General features: G+C 39.2%; 1 protein-coding gene across 1 annotated transcript in view; it reads right to left on the minus strand.

The window, feature by feature from the left end:
- Nucleotides 1-3,506: 3,506 nt before the first annotated feature.
- TTC39C (tetratricopeptide repeat domain 39C) overlaps nucleotides 3,507-20,293 on the minus strand; it is a 67,938-nt gene continuing 51,151 nt past the window's right edge. Inside the window, exons 8-14 of the mRNA XM_067467444.1 lie at nucleotides 18,962-19,069; nucleotides 18,350-18,459; nucleotides 16,298-16,421; nucleotides 13,735-13,832; nucleotides 11,978-12,082; nucleotides 7,802-7,840; nucleotides 3,507-6,555 (exon numbers count right to left, since the gene is read on the minus strand). Of these exons, the coding sequence (XP_067323545.1) occupies nucleotides 6,466-6,555; nucleotides 7,802-7,840; nucleotides 11,978-12,082; nucleotides 13,735-13,832; nucleotides 16,298-16,421; nucleotides 18,350-18,459; nucleotides 18,962-19,069 (674 nt within the window). The 3' untranslated portion in view covers nucleotides 3,507-6,465. The remainder of the gene's footprint in view (nucleotides 6,556-7,801; nucleotides 7,841-11,977; nucleotides 12,083-13,734; nucleotides 13,833-16,297; nucleotides 16,422-18,349; nucleotides 18,460-18,961; nucleotides 19,070-20,293) is intronic.

Consider the following 20,293-nt stretch of genomic DNA (forward strand, 5'->3'; position numbering starts at 1 on the left):
GCGGGAACAGGATCCTGAACAGGATTCTAAACACTTCTGCTTCACTTACGTGCTTGAAGTATGGCTTACTCTCCAGAATATTTGCATTCACAGCTTTATTCCCCTTTAAGAGGGCTTTAACCCAACAGACCAAGGCAGAAGCAGCACAATAGCAGAGAGGAAACTGGTGTTTTTTTAAGGTTCTTCCAGGATGGACTAAGTTATCACCTTTCACTATTCTACGCAGTGGCATAGTGGGTTAAACGCGGTGGTGCAGTGGGTTAAACCCCTGTGCTGGCAGGACTGAAGACCGACAGGTCACAGGTTCAAATCCAGCGAGAGGCGGATGAGCTCCCTCTATCAACTCCAGCTGCTCATGCGGGGACATGAGAGAAGCCTCCCACAAGGATGATAAAAACATCAAATCATCCGGGCGTCCCCTGGGCAACATCCTTGCAGACGGCCAATTCTCTCACACCAGAAACGACTTGCAATTTCTCAAGTTGCGCCTGACACGACAAAAAACAAACACGATTCTACTTAAAACAGGCACCCTCAAACTCCAACTTTCCAGCTATTTGGGCCTCCAACTCCCAGAAACTCTAACCAGCTTGATAAATAGCCAGGAATTCTGGGAGTTGGTGGCCAAAAGTTGGGGGGGGGGGCAGAATTTGAGATGCCTGACTTAAGAGAATGTGATGCTTCCTTTTTTTTATAAGAGTTAAGGCTCAGTACTTACAGTGACTTGTGGATAAGCTGACACAGGTCTTTGGGTTGATTTTTTCACTGACATTTCTAGGCTCATACATGAGAATATATGGTAATTTTAAAAACATTCTAATGTCAAGCATATACAACAGCTCTAAAATGTATCCACCAAGTGATCCTAAATGAAAAATGTAGGTACTACCCAATTCCTTAGGGGGGCCTTGGTGGCACAGTGGGTTAAACTGCTGAGCTGCTGAACTTGCTGACTGAAAGTTCAGCGGTTCAAATCCACGGAGCGGGGTAAGCTCCCGTCATTATCCCCAGCTCCTGCCAACCTAGCAGTTCAAAAACATGCAAATGTGAGTAGACCAATGGGTTACCACTCAGACGGGAAGGTAATGGCGCTCCATGTAGTCATGCCGGCCACATCACCTAGGAGGTGTCTACGGACAATGCCAGCTCCTTGACTTAGAAATGCAAAATGAGCACCACCCCCCAGAATCGGACTCGGCTAGACTTAATGTCAAGGGGAAACCTTTACCTTTACTTTACCCAATCCTTTGTCTCCGTGGCAGTCTCACACACCGAAGGAGGAAAGATGATCTGTCCTGATGAGAAACTATAAAGTTTCTTTTGATTTTCCCCTTCCAATTGTGTTCCCATTCAATATTCAAACTATTAAAACCCAAATCATATTCTTCTGTTGTATTACGGATGCATCCCACTGACACGTTTGTAGAATACAAAGATACACGATTTGTGTAATTAGGTTGACCCTCCCATATACTGATGGGAAAATATGAAGTAAGGGAGATACAAGAACGGTAGACATTAACATCACAATGGAATATATTCTTAAATGGAAGAACTGAGTCAAAACAGTACTACAGATTTTTATTTTAGAAAGAGAATATGAGAGAATAAGAAACAAAGCATGGAGAGAATAAGAAACAAAAAATTGAAAGTTAAAGGCAGAAAATAGAAAACAGAACACAATTTTTAAGGAAAACATTCAAAACATGAATACATACAGATTTTGCATGGAGGAAAAAAACAGAATAGAAACAGAGCTTTGGCATATGTATGAAATACTCTTATAGAACCCTTAATTGAAAAACAGCTCATACATTGAACCTGACAGTCAGTACCCAACTAAATACACATGGTAGTGCATTAATTTTAGAGAGTACACATACCATTAAACAGCAGGGTTTCCTTATGTTTACATGGGAGACCCTACAATGAAAGAATCACTATCCTTTCTAAACTGGGGGGAAATCAGCAGTTGAAATTCAGGGGAATAATTCTCAATTGGCCCCATCATAGATACTTTATATTGTGATATGAATGTTGTCAAGTGTGAATCCGTAAACTTGAAGGAAATATAGCAGAATGGAAGGATAGGTGTTCAGGTGGATACAGGTGCAAAGGACTTTCGCCTTTTCACTTAAAATGATTACCCAGTGCCTGGTCTGTGCACAGAAATCTAGGGATCAAGAACTATAATTCTAAGCCGGATTTCTTCCAGAAAGCTAGTTTTCTGTGTGTATATTTTAATATGAAGGAGTATTCAAGTATGCAAACCCACCACCTGCAGATCAAAGTGCTACAAACAGAAACAGGATTATGGCCTCAGAGGAATATTAGTCTGTAGAAATGAGCTAGACTTGTGTTTCTCAACCTGGAGGTCGAGACCCCGGGGGGGGGGGGGGGTGGTCGTGAGAGGGGTGCCAGAGGGGTCGCCAAAAACCATCAGAAAACACAATATTTTGTTGGTCATAGGGGTTCTGTGTGGGAAGTTTGACCCAATTATATTGTTGTTAGGGTACAGAATGCTCTTTGATTGTAGGTGAACCATAAAACCCAGCAATTACAACACCCAAATGTCAATGTCTATTTTCCCCAAACTCCACCAGTGTTCACATTTGGGCATATTGAGTATTCATGCCAAGTTTGGTCCAGACCCATCATTGTTTGAGTCCACAGGGCTTTCTGGATGTAGGTGAACTACAACTTCAAAACTCAAAGTCAATGCCCACCAAACCCTTCCAGTATTTTCTATAAGTCATGGGAGTTCTGCATGCCAAGTTTGGTTCAATACCATCATTAGTGGAGTTCAGAATGCTCTTTGAGTGTAGGTTAACTATAAATCCAACAATTACAACTCCCAAATAACAAAATCAATCTCCCCCAAGTCCCACCAGTATTCAAATGTGGGCATAGCCGATATTTGTGCCAAATTTTGTCCAGTGAATGAAAATATATCTTGCAGATATTTACATTACAATTCATAACAGTAGCAAAATTACAGTTATGAAAGTAGCAACGGAAATATTTTTATGTTTGGGGGTCACCACAACATGAGTTGTGCCTTAAGGGGTTGTGGCATTAGGAAGGTTGAGAACTACTGAGCTAGACATTTCACAAGGGGAGGCTCCCTATCGTTTTTGTAAAAATCCTAATGCAGCTGTAGGTTGACATTTCTGATTTTATGAAAACGGATGGAGTGCCTTCACCTGAGGAAAACATCTCATCCATTTATGACAAAGGTGATGGGAGATGGATCATGTTCAGCTCTTGCTTGCTGTGGAAAAGAAAAGATCTATGACAGGAAATAGAAGGTTTGGTGCCCCCTTCTTTTTATGCTGACGAAACACAAAACTTCTACAGCTGCTTAAAAAAAATCTACCAAGAGTTTTACATTTTTCTTGCATAACACCAAGTTTCTCCAGAAGTCACTCTGATAAGCATCCGGGTATCCTTTAACTTGTGTCTTATGAGAAAGCTTCTCAACTAAAGAATAACTACCAACACTTAAATCTTGCTCTTTGTTTTACTAAGCAGAAATATTTTTTTACAGGTAAATGAATAAACATGTACAGCACGTCACAGTAAATTGTCTAAAGTGGCATGTAAAAATCCAAATTATTCACTGAAAGGTCTAATGCAATAAAAAAGGTATCAACAACAACAAATATACCTGACCTGGTAAATTTCTTATACTTATATATATATATTAACAAGGAGAATGCTTACTTCATTATTGCTATTAGACCATGCCTCCGAGCTATAAAGTATAAAAAACATATTCCAGTTACATAAAATACAGTACTCATCACCGGCATAATCTAATATAAAAATACCTTTTGACATTTACAGGCTAGCGGTTTCTTCTCTAAGGTGTGCATGAGAGGATGGAAGTGGGGAAGATAATTCAAATCCATGTGGCACCAGTTGGCGGCACTAAGCCACTCTCATTATACAAGGCAAGGGCATTTCGCTCACAGGACAGACAAGGGCACCTCTGGAAAGATCTGGTGATAGGAACACACTCATGATCATGTAGTCACAGGTTGATCCCTCATACGGTTACTTTTGAGAAGGTTCAAGGGTTTGTAACTTTGAATAGCTATGACTTGTGACAAATCAGTTAAGTTGGTGCAAATACTCTTAACACAGTGGTTCTCAACCTGTGGGTCTTCAGATGTTTTGGCCTTCAACTTCCAGAAATCCTAACAGCTGGTAAACTGGCTGGGATTTTTCTGGCAGTTGTAGGCCAAAACACTTGGGCACCCACAAGTTGAGAACCACTGTCTTAACGAAGCTTGCTTCAAATGGAGTTTAGTTTTAACTTTTGTAAATTGTGTCTTGTGAAGAAAAAAAAATGCAGGTAGGGTAAACCTGCTCAGACCAACGAAGGAATGTGAAAGATAAATTAAATACATTATATCTAGTTATAAATCACAATTAGTGATCAACACTACTTCACATAGGTACATTTCATTTGTCTCTCTCTCATACTTTCTCCAAGGAGTATTTCCCATTATGTTCAGATCCAAGATGGTTCCTCGTGTTTTCTGCACTCAGTACTTGTATGCCATATATATTCAAAGGCAGTACTACTTCTGTTTTCTATATCTATTGTTCTTTGTGAGTGGAAACCAGGATGGAAACAATCCTTCTGTCACTGCAAGCGCTGACTCTAGCACTGCTGTTGTTAGTTTCTTGTCCTGTTCATCTCTCACAACTCCGATACTGAACAGTGTGAAAATCTATTGCAAGTATCTCAAGAAAACATTGAATTCTAAATCCAGAAAAAAAACAGACCTTAAATACTGCAATATTAAGACATACATACTCATGCAGTATATGGCTACATCATGACAAAATCAGTAAATCATAAAATAACTTGCCATCTTAAAAATATGATCTCCAAAGAAAGAAAATGAGGGTTGAAGAAATGTCCCCACAACATTCAGTGTTACTATAAAATTAAAGCAGCAATATAGCTCCTAATATACTGTTTTCCTCCAAAAAGCAGCAAATTTAATTGCTGGAATGAAGTGATTTTTTTTAGTGACCAGATAAAGGAAGCAATTTGATCTAGCAACAACAACATATAACTAACAGTCCAAGGAATGGACCTATTCACACTGGAATACGAGTTATATTTGGTACACCATATAAATAATCACTCAATTGTGGAGGTGAGTAAGTAACTCTTTCTTGCACAGTGTTCAACATGATCACCAGAAATAACCAGAGAGCTCTGAATCAGGGAAAAAATGGATTTCTAACTCTATGCGCCATTAGCATAATGGAGCTGGTCAATGCAAGTAAAACACACACACCAGATTCAAAATGTAAATAGATAAGGCTTTTAGAAGGAAAAAGTGCACTACTCCTGCTTTGCAGAATTACACAACTCTAAAGCATTTAGGAAAAAATGCTATTCCAAAAACAAAACCCGAGACCCACATGTGCTTTTTAAAAAAACTCACTAAAATGATGTGTGAAAAGTAATTCTACACTGCTATGATACCTGAAAAGCTTCAAAGATGGAGGAAGGTTATAGCAACACCGAAGATTTAGAATACCACATGGCAAGTTGTCTTATATTCAACCTAAATTTTAGCAACATGAATGATAATTTGTAAACACCTTGTAAAAGCAAGGCTAATAGGCCACAGTACGATTTTAAACGGATATAAACGTGCCTAACACAGTAAATAAGGACTTTAAAAATAAACATTTGGCTGAAAAATAGAAGAATATTTCTAAATTTAACATGAATATGGAGGCAGGTTTTGTTATTCACAGATACCTGTACAAAAACTCAAATAAATAGGTCTGTTGTGCTGTGACTGTGCTGGGCATCGTTTTTACCAGCTAGATTCTTGCTGGATTCTGAGCAAAAAATTATATATCATTTCTGCCTATGTACAGTTCGAAACAACTATATAGAACTGTTTAATGAAAACGTGGTTCCCTCTTACTATAAAAAGAAAAAAATATTCAGAAACAGAAAAAAAAATCCTACTTGTGAAAACTGCCACAGTATTTTAGTAGGAAATCAAAGTGTGCTTATTATAGGCTCAATTTGTACAATCACAGGCTAATATGTTCAGCTTGGCTTAGAAACCAAACTAAACATTAACATACACCCCAATACCACCCCCACCCCACCCCCAGGTTCACCAGCACTAGAATATAAGGTTTTTTAACTCTGGGGCTAGTTCTCCAGCACGAACCCCACCATCCAGTAGGGGCTGACTTCTAGCTCCCACTTTTAAAATTAGGGTTTGCACAGGAGAAGTTGCGCCTGAATTTAGTCACGTAACCTTTTTGGTTAATTTTGTCCTTAATCAGTGAGACTGGAACATTCTTCTGCCACCAGTTCTACAAGTCCTCCCTGGCACAGGTGGTTTTCCAGGAGAAAAGTGGACCTCCCTCGTAACAGAGAGTTCAGGAGTTGTTCAGAAGGGAAGAGGTGAGGCTTCACTGAGGGACCACTTCTTTTAGAGAGGCCAAAGCTGCGTGTATGCGGACGTGTAACCTGTTCTCAAAATCATACCCTGTGAACTCCTCCTGCAATGAAAGGCAACATGGGTTAGTAGCCTTGCTCCTAGTTACAAAAAAAGATACATGAGTATAGGATATAAGTATAGAAATTATCCATGGATCAATGTGACTACTGTACCATAACACACACACATACATATAAAGAGAGAGAGAGAAAAATCCTTTCATAGAATCATAGAGTTGGAAGAGTCCTCATGGGCCATCCAGTCCAACCCCCTGCCAAGAAGGAAAATTGCATTCAAAGCACCCCCAACAGATGGCCATCCAGTCTCTGCTTAAAAGCCTCCAAAGGAGGAGCCTCCACGACACTCCAGGGCAGAAAGTTCCACTGCTGAACAGCTCTCACAATTAGGAAGTTCTTCCTAATGTTCAGGTGGAATCTCCTTCCCTGCAGTTTGAAGCCACTGTTCCGCGTCCTAGTTTCCAGGGCAGAAGAAAACAAGCTTGCTCCCTCCTCCCTCTGAACAGAGTGGCAAAAGAAAAGAGCGCAGTCTATTCCAGGAGAACCTAAAAGAAGTACCAGCTCTGTCTTCTCTCTCCACTCTGGCACCGCTTCTGGCCTTTTTGAATGCCTTGTTGGGGAAATGGCAGTGGTTGCCAGGGGTGGCTGGACACTATGGTGATATTGGTGCTTTTTCCTCTTTGCTAATGAACTTTTGACTTATCTATGGGTCATATTAAAACCCATAATTTGGGGCCCAAAACATGCCACTGACTTATTAATGTAGTTGATTTACACGAGTGTATATATGGTCACTTATGAAGGACAAGACTGCACAAGACATTATTTTTATGTCTGTGGGGGTTAAAGACAACTATAAAATAGCAAAGGTTATGCAGTTTCCTAAGATGGAAAAGATTTGACACAAGTTTCACTCACTGTCTACTCTGACAACATATACCCAATTCTCTTCCTTGCAAGGTATCCTAATGAGGGACCATAAAATCATAGAGTTGGAAAAAAACCCGTGGGCCAACCCCCTTCCAAGAAGTAGGAAAATCTCATTCAAAGCATCCCCAACAGATGGCCATCCAGCCTCTTTTTCAAAGCCTTCAAAGAAGAAGCCTCCATAACACTTTGGGGCAGAGAGTTCCACTGCGGAATCCCATTATCACAGTTAGGAAATTCTTCCTAATGTTCAGGTGGAATCTCCTTTCTTGTAGTTTGAAGCCACTGTTCCTCATCCTAGTCTAGGAAAGATGGCTCCTACTTAAAGAAAGGGTAAAATGCTCCATCGATTTTGAATGTTACCTTTGCCTGAAAGAGTAAGGTTTTGCCTCTTGGGACAGTCTGAAAAAAGAAACAAAAATTTCAATTAAGAAATCTGCATTTGCAAAAACACATTAATTTCAAGTTTCTGATCACAACCCAGAATTTTATGATAAGCCATGGCAATACTGAATACCACAAATTAGGTAGCTAGTTTTGCTCATTAGAAAACTACCTGAAATCTGTCCTTTTTATTAAGACAGAATTACATTCTTCCAAATAAAAGATTAATCTATTTATATGCTCATCAGTAAGCTACACAAAAGAAGTAGAAGATCCACGTGTACCTAAATGTGATGTTTACATGCAGGGTAAGGCAATAATTTTAGCTTACTAGATGATAAAATTCTGTCTCATCTTCAAATGCAATCAAATAATTGTTTAAGTGCATTTAAAATAAGTGACCAGCACTAATATTCTTATAAAAATCAGTTTAAATGCTTTTGTTGACAGTATTTATGCAAGGCTTATCTGATCTGATTTATTTGAAGTGTGCCTAAGTTTGCTGAAGCAGACCGAAGCACTCTTTTTTGTGGCACAATGACCTATCTCTATTATCTCAACGTTATTTACGTCAGGAACACATCTACTTCACTGGATGAGGTATTCGTGTATAAAAACAGACCCTTTCTTTTCTTACAGAGGCATCAAAATAAATGAGAGGATTAACAAGAAATGCTGAGGCATTCATCAACCTTGTGCCAGAGGTTATATTTTTCCTATTCAAAATAAGTTCTGTCTGACCTTTAAAGGAGTTATGGATGAACAAGAAAGCAATTCCTTGGAGGAGAGTCTGAAGAGCATTAATTAAAAGCTATTTTAGGACCTTCCCTTTGAATAAAGCAATAATAGAAATGCAAGAGAAGTAGAGGAAGGATCCCATTTTTAACCTATTTTTTTAAATTTCTTATCATATTTACAAACAGCTGGAGATACATGCTTTTTCCTTCCTCCAATTTAGGGAGACAGTCATTTACTTCTCGTTCTTTTTACCTGAGCCATTGGAAGCCATTCTTTCACTCTTGTTGATTAGTTTCAAACAAAATTGGCAAATGGACTCCTGATTTGAGTCTCTGTATGTGGGGCACTAAGAGAGCATTATTGGCACTGCAACCTTTTGAGACAGGAAGAACTACAGCAGCACTTAAGAGGTGAAGAGAAGGGGAGTCTGCTGAACCATCTGAAGGCTGCCACCTCTCTTTCAACAATCTCCAGAAAGAGCTACATACTTCCCACGTTCAGCTGTGTCTTCTGTCTGAGACAGAGAATACAATCTGGGTTTCTGCACTGGCAGGCTTGCCACTACCAAGTCTGCTTCTTCAGGCAAGGAAATGAGGAAGAAGGCTATCCCTTTGCTTCAGAACGGAAGATTGTCTACTGGAACAGTGAGCTCTCTTTTCAGGTGAAGGGAATCAGGAATTGTGAAGTAAATATGGCAGGAAAAAGACAGTAGTGGTATCATGGGAGAGGGAATCACAACACAGGATGGTTGCCTGTAAATGGTCCCTATGTTCAAGTGCCCTGTTTAGTTTTGATAACAGTCTCCTGGGTTAAAACCACAGCTAATAAATGGCAGTTTAATATATCTGAAAGTGGCTACTCGGTGAATGAAAATGGGTGAGCATATTATCCCGGCTTTATCATAGAAACCTGGTCAGTTGAAGCTCAGGGTGTCAAGTCTTTCCTAGCTTTGTTTATCAGGTGCTCTCTAAAGTAGAAGATGAGACTTGAAGTGGAGCTGTACCATCTATCATGATTCTATCATCTTGCTAAGTGCCTTATCTCATTGGTTTTAATTGTGTATTTGAAGACAGATGAAAACAACAGAAGAGGGATTCTGCTGGTATACCATACACCTAACTGCTCAATGATCTTCCTTCCTGAGCTAGTAGGGCGAGTATCATGGTTAGTATTGGAGTCCCCTCATCTTGTGGTGCTGGAAGACCTCAACAATCATGCTGAGATTGTCCTGTTGAAAGTGACTCTGGATTTTATGTCCTTCGTGGCAACTATGGTTCCAACTCAAGTGGTATCTGCAGGGCAAACTATGACTCCAATTTCTGTGCTAGATGAAATGTTGGTCATCTAAGAGTAGAAGTTTCTTCAGTTAGAGTTTCATAAATGGGGTGAGATTTAGAATAGCTGGGGCCTGGGGAGATCTCTTCCAGGAGAGTCATGGATCCAGATTGTTTCCTGGTGGCTCCTGGAAAAGTTCCCATTCTCTTAACAGGTGATGTTGTTGGAGCCTTGGTTGATCCCTGGAACAGAGAAATGGCCAGGATGGAGGGCATGATTGTTCCTGTGTAACACTCTCCGAGAGTAGAGCCCAACCCAACCACTGTTTTTTGGGCAGCTGGAAATAATAAAACAAGTGACAACAATATTGGTAGATCATTTGGATTTTTTTTTCATGTCTGGAGCGACTTGAGAAACTGCAAGTCGCTTCTGGTGTGAGAGAATTGGCCCTCTGCAAGGACATTGCCCAGAGGATGCCCAGATGTTTTGATGTTTTACCATCCTTAAGGGAGGCTTCTCTCATGTCCCCACATGGGGAGCTGAAGCTGACAGAGGGAGCTCAACCCACTCTCCCCGGATTTGAACCGCTGACCTGTCAGTCAGCAGTCCTGCTGGCTAAAGGGTTTAACCCATTGTGTCACTGGGGCCCCACCATTTGGAATGGATATGACTGAATAAGGGCTTGAGCACTGGTTCTCAACCTGTGGGTCCCCAGATGTTTTGGCCTTCAACTCCCAGAAATCCTAACAGCTGGTAAACTAGCTGGGCTAATTTGGCTGTCATTATCATATATGTCCAGTAGGCCTATTTTAAGTTGTCAGATATATTCATGGATATTGAAGACCACTGAGCATCCTACTATGAACAATTTGCACAGCATGTGGCAGGTAAATTTGTTGGGATCTATTCTGACTTGGTTGCTTGCCTGATCTATATCTATAGTGGACATCGAAGGAATATGGATACAGCCTAAGGATGTCAATAGGTCTACCTTGTATCTGTTACATCCTTATTCTTCCTGACTTAGAAAAACTGATGAGTGTGTTTGGCAAATTGGGTAAATAAAATGGCAAGCATCTCTTTACAGCTAAACAAGTTTCCAATGTGTCTAAAAGAGGCAGTTAAAAGACATTAGATCAGTGGTTCTCAACCTGGGGTCCCCAGATGTTTTTGGCCTACAATTCCCAGAAATCCTAACAGCTGGTAAACTGGCTGGGATTTCTGGGAGTTGTAGGTCAAAAACATCTGGGGACCCAAGGTTGAGAAGCACTGCATTAGATAAATAATTATTGGAAATTTTCCAGTGTCTAATTTTGGGGCAAAGTACTGGAAGATGGGTTGGTGTCCTGGCTCCAAAGGTTCCTGGATGAGATACATTATTTAATAGCCTTTGAAAAGTGTTCAGAATATTCAGCCGACTGAAAGAAACACAGCTAGTTCGCCAGGCACAGTTGACAAGGAACACATCTCCCTTGTTTCAACAGTTCTTCCGGCTACTGACCTGCTTTTTGGCTCAAATGAAAACTCTGATTATGACCTATAAAGCCACACATGGGGTGGATCCAGGATATTGGAAAAGTAGTACCTCCCTATAACCCTATTCAGTCCTTGAGATTTTGGGAAGATGGTCTTTTGTCTTTCCTGCCATCCTCACGAGCATGTCTGGTGAGGAAACTAGGCTTTATAAAAGCTCATTCTTGGGGAGATGAGAGCAGCCCTCCTCCAGGAATTCTTTCATTAAGAGGAAATGACTTGTGAAAAATACAACTTTGGGGAACTAACCATTTTGAAAGGAAAGGTTTGCTATACTGCATTTTTAAAAATTATTTTCCGAATGCTTGTTGCACATTGTTTTTGATGTTATAGATAGTTTGAGTCCAGTTCAACAACAATATTGCGTATATTTTAATCTACAGAATATTTTTAAACCTGGAAGTTCTGGAAGGAAAGGCGGCGGATTGAGAAGTTAAATAATTGAAACAAGAAGCATTAAATTGTAAGGCTGAACACAGGGTCATATAACAGAAATATGGTTAAAGAAAGGTGGGCACAAAGAGATCACTTGTAACCATAACTGTATGAAGCAGTGAGAAGTAGCACAATTCATATCCCACGTCATTTCCAAATATACTGCTTTGTTACCTGAGGATTTTCTAACAAAAGACAGCCAAGTTCATAGCAAGCATATGGCTGGATATACAGGTTGTTTTGGCGGCACAAGTCATCTCTAAGGGCTTGTTGAAAGAACTGCAAAAGAAAACAAATACAATCAACACAGCAATATTTATAAGAACAAAATAAACTTTTTATCATCAACCCAAAAGAATTCATTACAATTGTAACATCGTTTAACTGTCAAACAGCTTTCCAAATTGGTTAATGTAGGAAACAAAAAGAAACACTGAGAAGAAAACAAATCAGGTTAAGGATACTTTAAAATAGGAAGTGGCCTTATAGCAAGTAGGAGTATTTTGTTGGTGTAAATAAGCATTATTCCACCAGCAGCAAACTCCAGATTAAGAGCAAAAGATGTTTCCTGTTACTTTTTACCAGATCCTTGAAAGTTAAGATGACAGTGCTTAAACCTTAGAACTTTTGCAAGCAAAAAGATCTATCAGTACAGTTCCTATCAAAACAAAATCTTAATTTATTCTGCGTTCAAGTCTAATCCCAACCACTTTAGTCAGTGCTCACTTTATCAGGGAAGAGAACTGAGCAACACATGGTTCCCTGTTTTTGCTTTTCTGTACACCATACATTTTTGAAGAGATTGCAGAAATCTTGAATAAAGTATGCCACTTAATCCATCCTAAATTTCTGCAAAGTGGAGCTTACTCTACCCTTCCCAGTTTGGTAGCACATGGGTCCGCATCCACATCTCCTTTACAGAGACAGATACAAATGAGGTGTTCACCCTAGAAAAGCATCTTGAGAGGGTAATTGAGAATTTAATTAAGAGAGAAAACCCTTTGCTCTTGGGAAACTCAAATACCTGAGTGAGCAAAACTATGTGGCGGGCACGTCTGTCTGCTGCAGATTTTAAAGGACTGAGTGGGAATAGAGATGGAAACAGGTTGGAAAATTAAGTTGGTACAGCAGAAATTGACAAATTGATTGTGCTGATTAAGGAGAAATCCTTGACTAACCTTAAAAAAGACTGGGACTCATTCACAACAAAGATGAGGGCATTTATTAACTCTGGGATTCATAAATTAGTAGAATTTGGCTTTAAGTAGAAAAATGATGGCATTAGTGTTTAGAAAGAGCAGTCTAATATGGGATTTTTTACAGCTGTTTAGTTGTAGTTTAATTGTACTGTGTAGTATGTAGCTCTATAGACATAGTAGTTTCAGATGTGTAAAATGCTTGTGTGTTCTATTTTGTGTTTTTCTTGAATAAAATAATATAAAAGAAATTTAGTTTGATGAGATACAGAAGTCTAAGAGGTCAAGGAGTGACCCACAAAGAATAAGAGGAGACTAGTTTGTGCTTCTAATATAATATCCAAAGCAAATTATTTTAAATATATCAGACAGAGAAAAGCAACAGGGATGCATTGGTTAAAGAGAGCCAAACACTAGAAGAGAAACATGCCAGCAGCAAATGAAAACATCCTAATTACTCCCTTAAAAAAAAAAACCCAAACACTCTGTACTTTACTCTTTGCTTCTGAGGTCCAGTCAGATGGTCTCGCTCTACCAGGCACGAGATAATCAGTTCAGTAGTCTCTATTCCTCAAACTATTTTATTCTGCACAGTTTGGAATATGCATTTGCTATGCTATCATTAAAGCTTGCACTATGTATGTCCTTTTTAATTCATGCAGCTTGCTCTGAAACATCAGAACATATTAACATATTCTATCTTTCAGCTCTAACTAGATGCATAACAAAATGTACCTGGACAGCATCTTCAGCATTTCCTAAGCATTTATGAATGGCACCAAGCAGCAGATTCTTCAAACCAACAACAGCAGAGTCATCAACTTCGTGGCAAGCTTTATCAGGACACAAAAAGCAAGACTGGGATGAAATGTTTATTTTAAAAAATAAGAGTCATTATTTCTCCTTCCTAAGCCCCATACTGTAATCTTCCATGTTTGAACTATGATGCTTTGAACTGATATTGGGCAATTTAAGAAAAGAAAGCTACTAAGAAAGCTTTTCCCCCATTCACTGCTTCCTTCACCTTCCAATTATCTCTAGTTCAATCAAGAGCGGGACAAAGAGGGCAAATCTTATCCCCTCCCAATCATCAATTCTGTACAGAAAAAAGTCAGACATACAAGAATCTTCAAACTACAGCTTGAAGCAAATAACGGACTTTACCACACATAGGATACAATCTTATAGGCAAACAGTAGTTCCAACCCAAAATATAGTTACATGATATAAACTGGGCTTACACAAATTAAGTTGAAATTAAGTTGGAATTAGAAATATCAAAATCTTATTAATACTGACATTAGGATTTATTTAAAAAATTATGTAAAAGTAAATTACATGGGGATTTAGAATGAATCCATAAGCACAAAGGAAATGCAAGAAAAAGTTACCAATACAGACTAGTTGCGTGGTGGCCCCCCGGCTGTGGAACTCCCTCCCTGCTGACGTCAGACAGGCCCCCTCCCTCATGGCCTTTCGTAAGGGCCTGAAGACTTGGCTCTTCGAGCAGGCTTTCAACTAAGTGCTATGTTACTGGTAATGACAACCGGAACGAACTATGACTACGAGATTGACTATGATTCCATAATATGACGAAGCGGATTTTTAGTGTAATTTAGATGTTATGTATTAGTGATGTTAGTTTGTTGTTCTGATTTCTTTGTAAAGTGTCTTTTGTACTGTACACCGCCGCGAGTCGCCCTAGGGCTGAGAGCGGCGGTTAATAAATGCAAGAAATAAATAAATAAATAAATAAATTTATTGCAGGGATGGACAACTGGAGCTCTCCAGGTGTTGGTAAACTACAACTCATGGCACCTCTCACTCTTGGCTAGAGAGTCCCCAGTGGCACAATGGGTTAAACCCTTGTGCCGGCAGGACTCATGACTGAAAGGTCAGCAGTTTGAATCTGGGAAGTGGGATGAGCTCCCATTTGTCTGCTCCAGCTTCTCATGCAGGAACATGAGAGAAGCCTCCCACAGGATGGTAAAACATCTGGGCCGACCCTGGGCAACTTCCTTGCAGATGTCCAATTCTCTCACACCAGAAGCAACTTGCAGTTTCTCAAGTTGCTCCTGACATGGAAAAAAACCTCTTGACTATCTTGGCTAAGGCTGATGGGAGCGACAGCTCAACAACATCAGATGGGCCACTGTTTTATCCACAGTAACCAAGGAAGAAAAGATTGAACACATACATACATATACACACATACATATAGGGCAGAAAATTTGCACTGCTGCAAGTGTTTCTGAAATTTATCTGCAGTTTTGGTGCTGATTTTTTACAACAGTTTAGTCTGAGTTTCTCAGAAACCATTCACTTCCTTATAATCTCACCCAGTCTTAAAAAATTAACTCCCTCCACAATAGCAAATACTTTCACAATTATGTGGTCACTATCCTCACATAAATCATTAATGTGACCACTCTGGAGACACATCGTAAGACTATTTTGAAATGCCCTTTTGAAAATTGAGTTTTCAAGCAGGCATGTGCACTACTCATTTGGTTCTTAAATAGTTTTGTGACAAATCTTAGAAAGGGGATCCCAGTGATGGTTAAAAAATACATTTTCTTGTTTGGGAGGAGAAATTAAGTCCAAAAAAAAGAGTGCAAAGCTTACTGTAGAGCTGCAACATACATTTAAGATTTCAGGGCAAGATTAGCTGGCTCTAATCCTATTTCCTCCATCTACTTTCCTCTGTCAGTTCTATGGACATCAAACATACAGACATAAGCAAAATGTCCCTATAATCACACATATTTTGTATAGAGGGTAAACTAATCATGTTGCCAAAACCATAATGCACAATAAATACATTAAGTTTGGAATCAGACCTATGATCTAGGTTGAACTTTCCTGCCCATTTCCTTCCCATCCCCTGAAAATGCAACACAGACAGAGCTGGACGGAGAGGGATGAGCTGCCATGGGGGGTGGAAGGAGGACCGCTCCAAAATCAGGCAGATGGATATTATACAAGCAGAGCTATTCCATTATCTGAAAAGAGACTATGGGCTCAACTCTATACTTGGCTAACAGGGTTACCAACAATCTTTCTGAACAGGTGGAGGCAGAAAGTACTTAAAACTTCACAATCTGGCTTGAAATATTTATCCAATTCCTAGTAGCAACTGTTTTAAAGACATGAATTTCTTGTTTCCCAGTCATTAGATGAGTAACCCAATTTCTCTCTTTAGAGTGGAACAAATGTTAATGACAGAAAATTTGTTGACTGAGAAAAGAAACAAGGAGCGTGTGCAAAAGAGAAAGAGACAGAAAGTCACATTTTGTACCTTGACTCATGTGCTGTAAGTTGGTGAAGGAACAGTTTGGAAGAGCTTTCCATAAATACAGTACTTCAATGGATGCCAATATGCAAAGCTGTTTGGTTGGTTTTTGCTTCCTAAATCGATCTGCCTGCAAAGAGCACAAAGTGTTATTTTTTTCTCTCCATGAAAGCCAAGGACAAGATGCTTTTATTGTGGTCAAATAAATTAAAGTTTTCAAATAATACAACAGGGCAAAGTGAATACTTTTGAAAAGATCATAGTGAAAAGCAGAAAACATAAAAGATGGAAGTACAGCCATAAACAACTAACAACCAAATTTTACACACAGTGTACCCTTCACCTTGATAGGAGTTTGGGGGCCTGCTATTCAATGATACTACCAATTTGGAACAAATGTCTTTCAATGCCATTTGGGGATCTAAAAAGGTGACAACAATTTTCTTTTTCACCTTCATCCCTCCTGATTCTCCATAGCTCAGTATCAGGGCTGAATATTCCATCCTAAATACTAAAAGGTGACTGCTATGTAACTAGGATGGGATTATAATATGAAATTGAGAATTTAGTCTTATGACATGCATTCACACACACAAATCCTCAACTGACAGATACTGTAAATTATTAGAAATCATATAGATCAATTCCTTTTTCCTCTTCATTTTTGCTCTTCTCTACAACTAATGCATTCAGCTGTGGATATAACAGCTGGATTTACACAGCCTGCCAGGCTTCTGGTCTCTTTTAAGGCAGGTAGCACTTAGCTAACCATGTTAACTAGTAAAATTTGATTCACGGACAACAGAGTTTCTTCCTTGTGTGGAAATTCATGTGAAGCAAACAGATCAATAACATGACATGATTGTAGATCTGCAACATGACATACTGATACAATGTTTTTCAACCTTGGATGCACATATCTGAGATGTGAGAGGCTACAACTTTCTTATTCTGCACACAGATAGGAAACTATATGGATTTAGAATTAAACACACTTCTCTGCATGAATCAAGATACTGAGTTCACAAAATGCCTTATCTCTCTAATAAAACCAACATTCCTTATGCAATCACTAGGATGTCAAACGAGCATGTTTACACTGCACTCACTATGTGGACCAAACTCCTATTTATACAGCACACTTCTGTGAAGGATTAGATCAGTGGTACTCAACCTTTGAGTCCCAGAAGTTTTGGTCTTCAACTCCCAGAAATCATAACAGCTGGTAAACTGGCTGGGATTTCTGGGAGTTGTAGGCCGAAACATCTAGGGACCGACAGGTTGAGAACCACTGGATTAGATGGAGATGTTTCTTCATAAAAAAAGGAAAGGTGCTCAACTAACAGGAGGTCTAAGTGCGTCTTCAGCAGTGTTACAGGTCTAGGCAAGCTGCACAACAGGTAGATAACAAAATTGATGGGACCTACCTGGATCCCTTTGAACATGGCCACATAGCCCGGAAAAACCTACAACAACCCAGTGATTCCGGCTATGAAAGCCTTCGACAATACAAAGCCCTTTTGTTTACAGGTGAAGCCTAAGGACCATCCGCAAACACGACAAAAATATCTATCAGAATAGGACTCCTCAAATACCTCCCACCATAACAAGTGCAAACCAGCAGGGATTTGAACAAGGTGAACATCCCATTAGCCCAGACTCAAGAGTTCATTACGTCCCCATTTGTGACAGTCTACGACACTGACAGTACAACCTCCTCCCATGTGCAGAGAAGGAAAGAAACCTAATCAGCTGTCAATTTAGGAAAGCTTATGGGATAAAATGCACATTCCATTTTTGAGAATTCTGGTGTGCTAGCTGTGAGAGATCCTTAACCTTCACTCGGCTACATTCGGTTCCTCAGACAAAACAACCTGTTGCTCGAAATGAGTGGTTCTAAGATCCCAACCATTAGTATTTGAGATATTATCCAACAGCTGGGCTACATGTTTAACAGGCTCAGAAAAAGTGTTATCCTGGCAACAGTTGTTCAAAAAGCATGGATATAGATCATTATCATTATCACACTACTAAGTCAACTTGACATGTTAAGCAGACCTTTTTGACTGAAAACTGCTCAATCTGATTGTTTTTTCTTTTAAAGAGCTTCTGAACATCCTTGAAAACACTCTGTGCACCATTCACGTCACCAGTGGCACCTTGACACACTGCAATAAAACAAAACAAAATGTTTCTTCTATTAGAGGTCCTAACATCTTCAGTCACCATTTTGTGTGTCCAATAAACTCCAAAATAAGTTTATTAAAATGTAGTATGAACATTTGCTTACTTTTCTTTCTTGTCTCACCATTTCGGTACAATGCCGATCAGACTGTAAGCCCTGCATTTAAGTACTTTGTATTTTTTTGTAAGGCTTTTGTATTTTTGTATATTTTTTTTGTAAAGATTTAAGCAACACACACACACACATATATTCAAAAGTGACACAGGGTATTATGTGGATGAAATAGTACTCATAATTTTGATCAAATTAGCAGTAAATAAGGGTACACACATAATAATAATTTGCCATTGTTGCATTCCTGTTGTGATTAGTTAATCTATAGAAAATTTCGTTGATGAAATTTACTACTACCGTACACCAATCAGTACATTCAAGCATTGATTCAGTCACACGTATGAACATCCTAATCACACAATGATACTTCCCTGCTGTTAAATAGGCATAGTAGCACTGAGACCATCTTGATTCATTTTTCAGACGCTCGAAGGATTCAAAGGCATCCTTGAAATTCATTTCAATCATGCTGCACCATCCTATGAGAAGAAGCAAAACATTTTTAAACACAAAATTGAAAGGATTATATGTTGCATTAGTACAGTTTCTGTATAACAAAGATGGGTACAAGCACTTGGAGGAGATTGCATCTCCAAGTGAATACACCCTGAACATTCAGTACTCAAATGCACATTCAGTGTAAAATGGCACAGCCAATTTCAATAATGGGTTAGATTTGTTGGTTTCAAAAAGGGATAGAATTGTGGACAGAATAACTGCATTTTTAATGCCTGAATAACTTCCTAAAACCTGGGAAATACTATATTTTTACACACACACACTTACACACACACACTCGTCTAAATGATATTGCACTATACACAGTTCATGCACTGTGGGAAACTATAAACTTCTTTTGATAAAAATGCTTTCCAAAGTTGAATGGAGGGGGGGGGGGATCTCAATGTAACGTTTACTGACTTGTCTATATTATGCATGCAGTTATGTGGTTAGTAACCACAGATACCCATGAAATTATGTTTACAAAGCATGGTTAACAGGTAGGTTGACTATTTATCACTTCCTATATAAGTTTGCCACTATAGATCCATTGGTGAAGGATTTTAGAGTACAATTGCACTCATTTCCCACTAGCAAGTACACCAAAGGCAACTGGCCGACAACTATATGAACATTGGATTAGATAACATGTTATCTGATCTAGCATAGATCTTATTATGTTTTTGATTTTATGGAGGAAGTTGGATTCAAACTTATACTCTGAATAGAGACAGTGAAATCAATAGGACTTAATTTTGTTCTGACATATATTAAGTTCCATTGAATTTAGTATGCTTGTTCTAAGAGTAACTGAATCTAATTCAGAGAATATTGTGTTGTCGAAGGCTTTGATGGCCAGAATCACTGGGTGCTGTGAGTTTTCCGGGCTGTATGGCCATGTTCCAGAAGCATTATCTCCTGATGTTTATTATTATTTATCTACTGCATTTATATTCCGCCTTTCTCACCCCCAATAGGACTCAGAGCGGATCACAGAACACATATACGGCAAACATTCAATGCCATTAAATAGACAGGACAGACAACAGATAGAGATTTTTTTTTCCCAACTTCGGTGTCCTGGAGGTTGTGCTCGACTCCAGCCACAGGGAGTGCTGTTGCTCTATCCTCTATGACGAAGAGTCTTGTTCACAGACTTCCTCCAATCATAGCCATTTTTCTGGTATTCCCTTTATGGTGCC

The sequence above is a fragment of the Anolis sagrei genome, chromosome 4 (assembly GCF_037176765.1).
Source record: "Anolis sagrei isolate rAnoSag1 chromosome 4, rAnoSag1.mat, whole genome shotgun sequence".
NCBI lineage: Eukaryota > Metazoa > Chordata > Lepidosauria > Squamata > Dactyloidae > Anolis > Anolis sagrei.